An 8,250-nucleotide genomic window follows, 5' to 3' on the forward strand; every position below is an offset into this window, starting at 1 on the left:
TTCTTTATATTTGCAGTACGGGCAATGGGGTGTCCAAATTGTGGGTTCTTTCAGTTGTCATCTTCAAACAGGCAGGGATGTGGAATTGTGAATAACTCGTTTTTGTCTGTTTCGTTGGGGGCTGGGTTCCTGGAGTCGCAGAGTTCTTACTTGGGCCAGTTTTAAATGCAAGTTTTTTATTCTTCGACTGCTGCTATTCATTGAATCTCCCTCTCTCTCCTCTTATGATGGTTGAACCTTTCATTTTCTTTTGAAAACGAAATGGAGCACAGAAGATTGACCCGTCGTTCTTGACGCCACCAACCATAGAAGAAAATCCAAAGCATAGAGAGGTGTGAATCATTAGCGGAAAGGATTCTTGAAAGATAATTGCATGACCTATACTTCGCGAGAAAGAAGGAATATCAGCGAAGTCAAATCAATAAGAGGAGAGATCAGGTCCATAATTCTGACTGGTTCAATAAGCAAAAGAGTGGACCCCCTCACAACTATCAGCCAAGAATTTTTCTCTATAACTGGTGCCTGGGTTCTTATATTCGGTTGATGCAAACAGATGATCACGGTTTCCACAATGTTGAGCAGGATCATGTTACTGCTTCTGCTCCTTGAAGCTTCTTTCTGCAGCCAGGAAGACGGTGTTGATAATTTTGTTTACAACGACGGATTCACTGGTCTTAATCTGACCATCAACGGGGCGGCGGAGATTACCGGTAACGGCCTCCTTAAGCTTACCCCCACCACCGCACTAAATCAGATTGGCCATGCATTTTTTCCCACTCCAATGCATTTCAAGAGATCGGATGACGGGAAAATGGTCGTTCCTTCCTTTTCGACTACTTTTGTCATTGCCTTTGTTCCCCAGAAGAAAGGAAGCAGCGGAAATGGGATGGCTTTCGTTATTTCTCCTTCTAAAGAGCTCGTGGGAAGTAAACCAAGTCAGTTTTTAGGCCTCTTCAATACGTCGACAAATGGGATTGCATCCAACAACATTACAGCCGTCGAGTTTGACACGATACGTAATGAAGAGCTTCTGGATATAAATGACAACCACGTCGGGATCAATGTTAATGGTCTTACATCTATCAGCTCCTTTCCTGCAGGTTATTACAGTGATGATAATGGCGGCTTTCAGAATATTAGTCTTGAAGACGGAAACCGTTTGCAGGTTTGGATAGAATACAGCGGAGCCACGAAGAACCTTACTGTAACAATGGCGTCCATCAAAATGAAGAAACCGCACCGTCCGCTTCTGTCGACCACCGTTGACCTCACAACCCTCGCCTTCGATTCCATGTACGTGGGTTTCTCTGCAGCAACTGGCACCATTTTAACATCTCATTACGTTCTCGGATGGAGTTTCAAGGTGAATGACCAAGCCGAACCTCTAGATATCTCTCGCCTTCCCAGGCTTCCCCATCTTCCGAAGAACAGGTCAAAGCTCATTTTATCCGGGGTAGCAGCAACTCTGGTAATTGTTCTGCTACTGGTCGTTGCTGGAGTTTCTGTAGCAGTAATAAGAAGACTCAAATTTAGAGAAATCCTTGAAGATTGGGAGCGTCAGATTGGTGCCCACAGGATCCTGTACAAGGATCTTTTCATGGCTACCAAGGGCTTTAAGGACACAGAAGTCATAGGTGTCGGAGGATTCGGAAAGGTGTACAAGGGGATACTACCTGTGTCCAAGATCCAAGTTGCTGTTAAGAAAGTCGCTGACAATTTCGAAGAGGGAACGAGGCAGTTCCTTGCAGAGATTTCAAGTCTCGGCCGGATCCGTGACCGTAATTTTGTTGAACTTCTAGGATATTGTCGGCGGAAAGGAGAGCTTCTCCTCGTCTACGAATTCATGCCGAACTGTAGCCTGGACAGGTTCCTGTATGATCAGCCAAGGACGACGCTGAATTGGAGTCAGAGATTCAAAATCACCAAACAAGTAGCTTCGGGGCTTTTCTTCCTACACGAGAGATGGATACAAACTGTGCTCCATCGTGATATTAAGGCCAGCAACGTTTTGCTGGACAGTGAGTTCAATGGGAAGTTGGGGGATTTCGGTCTGTCCAGATTATATGATCATGGATCAGATCCTCAGACTACTCGTTTGGTTGGAACTGTTGGTTATATGGCACCCGAGCTCAATAGAACCGGCAAAGCAACCAAGGGCACTGATGTTTACGCTTTTGGGATTTTTTTGCTTGAGGTGGTCGGTGGAAGGAGGCCAATGGATGTACGCGCAGAGAAGCTTGTGTTAGTGGAATGGGTTTCCGAATGCTTTAGAGACGGGAGAATACTAGCTGTGGTTGATCCAAAACTGGGAACTCGTTTTCAAGCAGCAGAAAGGGAAGAAATAGAGCTGGTGCTGAAGCTAGGCTTGCTTTGCTCACTTGATTCAGAGGCAGAAAGACCAACAATGGGGCAAGTGATGCGTTATCTGAACCGAGACTGCCCTTTGCCTGAGGTTCCATTGGATGGTTTGAGAACTACTGTTTCTACACAAACGTCACGTAGGGAAGGTTCTCAGAACCTCTTCATGTCTTCTGCTTCTCTACATTCAGTTTCAGTCCTCGTTAGTGGCCGTTGAAACGTTGGTCATGTTTAAACTTATTTCCTTTTTAGTAGCGAGTGGAATTCAGTTCATCATGTATATACACCTTGTATATAACCTGTTTAAACGAGACTCTCTCTCTCTCTCTCTCTCTCTGGGCAAGTTAAAAGCCCAGGCGTTTTAGTTATTGTAATCATCAATCATGAGACCTGATATGGAAATTCGAGCTTCAAGTTTCAAATTAATATATTTAAAGTCATAAAAAAATTTTAAATACTTTGAAAAGTAGACTAAATTTTGATTATTTTTGAAAAAAAAGGCAGAGTTCATGTTTTGAATGAAGGGTCAAGTGGGGAAGCCTTAAAGAAAATTACAAAGATGTTAAAAGACACTTACATGCGTAGGAGTAGTAAGGCAAGTAAATAAGGAGAACGTTCATAGAGATGACATAGAATTGTAATTATGCAAGTTGGTGTATGTCCTCCTCTTATGTCTCTTTTCCTTTTGAATGATGTAGCCTTAAGGGCATTGTAATTTATTTATAGTGGCATTGATGTAAAATTTCTTTATTTATTTTCTCTTTTCCACCCTTCCTAGAGTCAAGGGCATTGATGTAACTATTGCACTTTTTACACTTATAAATAGAGATTAAGGGGGAGGATTAAGGATGCTTTTCACAACCCTAATCTTCTTTCCCCCATTCTCATTCTCTCTTCTCAACAATCGTCCCTCTCTCTTTCTCTTTCTCTTTCTCACTTTCTTCTCTCTTCTCTCTTCCCACTTCTTCTTCTTTTGCGCTTCTTCTTCTACTAGACTATTTTTTTCTTCAATAATCATCATAGGATCTTAAAATCAATAGAACCGTTGGATTGTAAGTTGTGTCTAGGGATGATTGGACACTAAGTCAATTTTTGGGATTGTTTGACACCGAGCCCTAAAACCATGATTCTTATAGTAGTGTTCATTTCTCTCTTGTCAAACAAGTAAGAGACTCACAATGCACTAATTTTATGCACCATAAAAATTGTCAAAAAATTTAAATAATTATATTTATATCATATTATACATCAAAATGGTTATATTTTTAAGCCATTTTTATAATTTTTATATTTTTTGTAATTTTATGTTTGGTTGAGTCTCCCTATAGAAGGGTTATATAAGAGTCGGGTAAAGGATTGGTCAAGTCGGGTCTTGAGATCCTTGGATGCCTGAGTCTAGTCTTGAGATCATGGGATGCCAAGCAATCCCCATCCTAATTCGTAAAACCATGATTCTTTCATTATTAGAGTTTATGTTTGTATTTATTTCTCCCTTGCTAAACAGAAGACTTAGACTTATAATATGCTAAATTAATGCCCCAAAATTTATTATGATATTATATATCATAGTAAAGATTTTTAAGCTATTTTTTGTAATTTTCTATGGGCGAGTTACCTTGTAAAAAGTTGAATGGGCAACTCGGCCAGTGAACCGCTTTTTAGAATAAATTTTATTTTTATTTAAATTTAAAATAAGGAAATTTAAAAAAATCTTCCATTTTCTTAGTCCAACCTAACAAAACAGAGGAAGGACAGCGCGGAATAGAATCGAAGACCCAAATTCTGAAAAAGACTCAAGACTAGACAGCGCGGACCAAAAACAGACGATCTCAACCGATTACGTCTGTAGACTCAAGATACGAGAAATCTAAAGATCGATGACTTTTCTAAGTCTAAAAGGTCGATGGAATAGTTGAGTTGAAATGCTTTTCCAGCGCTACAATTTTTTCCTCGCCTGCCACTTGGGTCTCTGTACTCTTTAAACCTTAAAACATCTTGATGACTTTTTCCAACAAGTGAATAAAAGGAATCTGCAAACCTCGCCTTAGGATTAAGATTTCTTAGTAGTGATCGGCCGAGGCATTTGTCATGGTTCCAGCAGCAATGAACAAGATTCTGGTAGTGTTTCTGGTCATGAGAATTTCTGTCTGTGTGGGAGATGAAGATATTGATTTTGTTTATAACGGCTTTCTTGGTTCTAATCTTACCATCAACGGCGTAGCAAAGATTACTCAGAATGGCCTCCTGCAGCTCACCAATACCACAGCTCAAAATCAGATCGGCCATGCCTTTTTTCCGACGCCTCTATCGTTGAAGGACACGGGCGATGGGAAGAGAACCCCTATCTCTTTCTCGACTACATTTGTCATTGCCATAGTTCCTGAGGATCCCGATTCGATTGGAAATGGGATGGCCTTCGTTATTTCTCCATCTACAGTGCTCCTAGGATCTCAACCCAGTCAGTATTTAGGACTCTTCAATTTGTCTAACAATGGCAATTCATCAAACAATATCACAGCCATTGAGTTCGACACGATATCTAGTCCGGAATTTGAAGATGTAGATGATGATCATGTCGGGATCGATGTCAACAGCTTAAGATCCGTCATCTCCGTTCCCACTGCTTATTTTGGCAACGACAATGGCCACTTTCAGAACCTCAGTCTCAAAGGCGGATATCCTTTGCAGGTGTGGGTAGAATATAGCAGCAGAATGATGCTCCTCAATGTTACGGTGTCAACCATCAATACTGAGAAACCTAGCGGACCGCTCCTGTCGACGACCATTGATCTCTCAACAGTCACTTTTGATTCCCTGTACGTGGGTTTCTCTGCCTCTACAGGCCCTTATTTGACATCTCACTATGTTCTCGGTTGGAGCTTTAAGACGAACGGGCAAGCCCGACCCCTCGATACCTCTCAACTTCCAAGACTTCCTCCATCAGGGAAGAAATCCAAATACCTTAAATTTGTGATACCGTCAGCCATTGCTGCGCTTCTTGTGGTAATGATCATCGTCGCAGCTGTTTTTGGTTTTAGAAGGAGAAAGAGATTTGCTGAAGTTCTTGAAGGTTGGGAGCGTCAGATTGGCGCCCACAGAATTTCTTACAAGGATCTCTACGCGGCAACGAAGGGCTTCAAAGACTCGGAGGTGATAGGTGCCGGAGGATTTGGGAAGGTGTACAAGGGGGTGCTTCCGGTGTCAAAGAACCTCGTTGCAGTGAAGAAAATCACCCACGAATCCGAAGAAGGAATGAGACAGTTCCTGGCAGAAGTTACAAGCATCGGCAGGATTCGTCACCGTAACTTTGTTGAACTCCAGGGATACTGCCGACGAAAAGGAGAGCTCCTCCTCGTCTACGAGTACATGCAGAACAGTAGCCTGGACAAGTTCCTGTATGGTCAGCCAAGATCAACCTTAAATTGGGCTCAGAGATTTCGAATCATCAAACAGGTAGGTTCAGGGCTTTTCTACCTGCACGAATGTTGGACTCAAACCGTTCTCCATCGCGATATCAAGGCAAGCAACGTTCTGTTGGATAGGGATTTTAATGGCAGATTAGGTGACTTTGGCCTCTCCAGACTGTACGATCACGGATCAGATCCTCTCACAACTCGCTTGGTCGGGACGATAGGTTACATAGCACCTGAGCTCAACCGAACCGGAAGAGCAACTAAGAGCACCGATATTTATGCCTTTGGGGTTTTCTTGCTGGAGGTCGTCTGCGGAAGAAGGCCGATTGATCTACGCGCACCAGCAGAGCAGATAATCTTGATGGACTGGGTTACAGAGCGCTTAAGCAGCGGGAGAATCCTTGAAGTTGTTGATCGAAAATTGGGGCATAATTTGCAAGTGGAGGAGAAGGAAGAGATGGGTTTCGTTCTGCGGGTGGGTTTGCTCTGTTTAAAGCCTAAAGCAGAAGAAAGACCGTCAATGGAGCAAGTGGTGCAATTTCTTGACAATTTCTCCTCTCTGGATAGTTTCAGGGTTACTGTATCTAGTTGTCAAAATAATGGTTCTGAAAATCTTTTCATGTCTGCTCCTCCTCTAGAGTCTGTTTCAGTCCTCGTCAGTGGCCATTGAGGAACGAATCATGAATGAAATCTTTGTAAAATGCTTGATTTATATGATTAATGACTATCCAAAATGCTTGGAGTGGCCTCTTCTAGATTATTATATAGAAAGAAAAACCTAAAATATGTCAAACCTGTTTCATGCGTGGTTTACAATCTATTCAAAGCGCCTGCCAAAATCTAATTTCATGTCCAATGAGAACTCAACCCTTCAAATTCTACTTTCCCGATCTTCAAAATGTTAGTGCGAATTGGTCAAGTGAAATGTGAAGTTGGACCATGGACTGAAAAATTGTCTAACTTGTTTGATCCGAGGCCAAGGAAAACTTCTTTGTCCATCATGTGGAAATTATAGAAAAGTAATACGTTATATACGCCCACTTCAAATTAAGGGACTGTTTGAGTTGTTAAGAGAAAACAACATAATGGTAAAATTATTTTCTCTTTTGTTGATTTTTACTTTGAAAAGCTTTTCTATTAGATAATAACTTCTTGACCAGTTTTCTTGCTTATTGTATCTTTTTGGTTTATTTTTCTATCATTTAAAATCTAATCTAAACTAATACCAGGAGTGGGGTTTGAGTTTTTTTTTTAAACTGGTTTAGATGAATCGTTGGTAAGATAGCAATTGGGAAGATATAAGCTTGGGAAAATCAGGACAATAAATGCTTAGAAAATTCAGGAAGATAAATGCTTAGAAAAATCGAGAAGATAAACGATTAGAAAAATCAAGATGATAAATGCTTAGAAAAACCTGGAAGATAACTATGAAGGTGATGATGGAAGGCATTCACGAGCCCGCTTCTTCATAACCTCTCTTTTCCCTCCCTCCACCAGTTCTCCATCTGATCCGGTGAGCGGGTGTTCTTGCCTAGAGAGGTCATCTCGGAAGAAAATACAGAAGGATTCCTCCTTTTTCCTAGAGGTCGTCTCGACTTCCTAGTTTGTGTATGGTGTGTAATTTTCCATTCTAGATCTTTATTGATTTTTTGAAAAAGAAAAATAATTCGACTTGTTGGTTTTTTAGTACAAATAGCCTCTATTTATAATAGCAAAAACAAATAGAGTTACAATTAAACTACCCTTATCGCAGTTACACCCAAAGTTAAACACTAAAAGATAAGTCCTGGAACAATTGAACAACTAAACATAAATAGAAGACTAACATAACTAAAATACTTTTAACTAAGATTCTTCTGTGAGACCTTCTCTTGTGAGACTCTTGTAAGACACCACCATATTAATTTTGACTCCTATGAAACTTCTTGTTATGAGATTTATGTAAGACTCTCCCATACCTACTCTTCAACACTCCTCAAGCTATAGTTTATAACTTTAGCTTGCAAGAAAAAAAGATTATTGGTCTTCAATCTTCATTGGCTAACTTTTTTTCATAGATGTAAAATTTTCATCTTTTGATCTCCCTGTTTCTTGAATATTTTGGTTACATAAAAATTATCACAACAAGTGGAAAAAAATACCTCTTTCTTTTACTTTTTTTATTCTACTTCTCTCCCTCAACCTGGGCATAAAAAGGATATAGAAACCCAACTTGGACAAAACATAATGTGGGAGAAGAAAATCAATCCTAGTTATATGATAAAACTCCATACACCAGTCAAAATGCTCATAGTCTAAAACACACTCCACTCAATTTTGAAGGTGAAAAAATGACCCAATTTTAGGACACAACACAGAGACTACTCACTTTTTAAGGATAACTCAAACACAAATTACCTCTTGAGTGAAGAAAAAAAGACTTGACTCGAGTTGGATGTTGGGCACACTCCTATACATTTTAGGTGGTGGGTCTAGGTAT

The 8,250-nt window shown here is 40.5% G+C and overlaps 2 protein-coding genes across 2 annotated transcripts; both read left to right on the forward strand.

The window, feature by feature from the left end:
- The first annotated feature begins 571 nt into the window (after positions 1-571).
- LOC137943028 (L-type lectin-domain containing receptor kinase SIT2-like) lies at positions 572-2,575 on the forward strand. Its single transcript, XM_068788727.1, has one exon. It carries the CDS (start codon positions 572-574, stop codon positions 2,573-2,575), a length of 2,004 nt encoding a protein of 667 aa, XP_068644828.1.
- A 1,871-nt stretch (positions 2,576-4,446) lies between these two features.
- On the forward strand, positions 4,447-6,441 carry LOC137943029 (L-type lectin-domain containing receptor kinase SIT2-like). Its single transcript, XM_068788728.1, has one exon. It carries the CDS (start codon positions 4,447-4,449, stop codon positions 6,439-6,441), a length of 1,995 nt encoding a protein of 664 aa, XP_068644829.1.
- The last annotated feature ends 1,809 nt before the right edge of the window (positions 6,442-8,250 follow it).

The sequence above is a fragment of the Aristolochia californica genome, unplaced genomic scaffold (genome assembly GCF_029961685.1).
Source record: "Aristolochia californica isolate CCGP_79_NKW_82.1479 unplaced genomic scaffold, dmAriCali1.0.hap1 SCAF_10, whole genome shotgun sequence".
Taxonomy (NCBI): domain Eukaryota; kingdom Viridiplantae; phylum Streptophyta; class Magnoliopsida; order Piperales; family Aristolochiaceae; genus Aristolochia; species Aristolochia californica.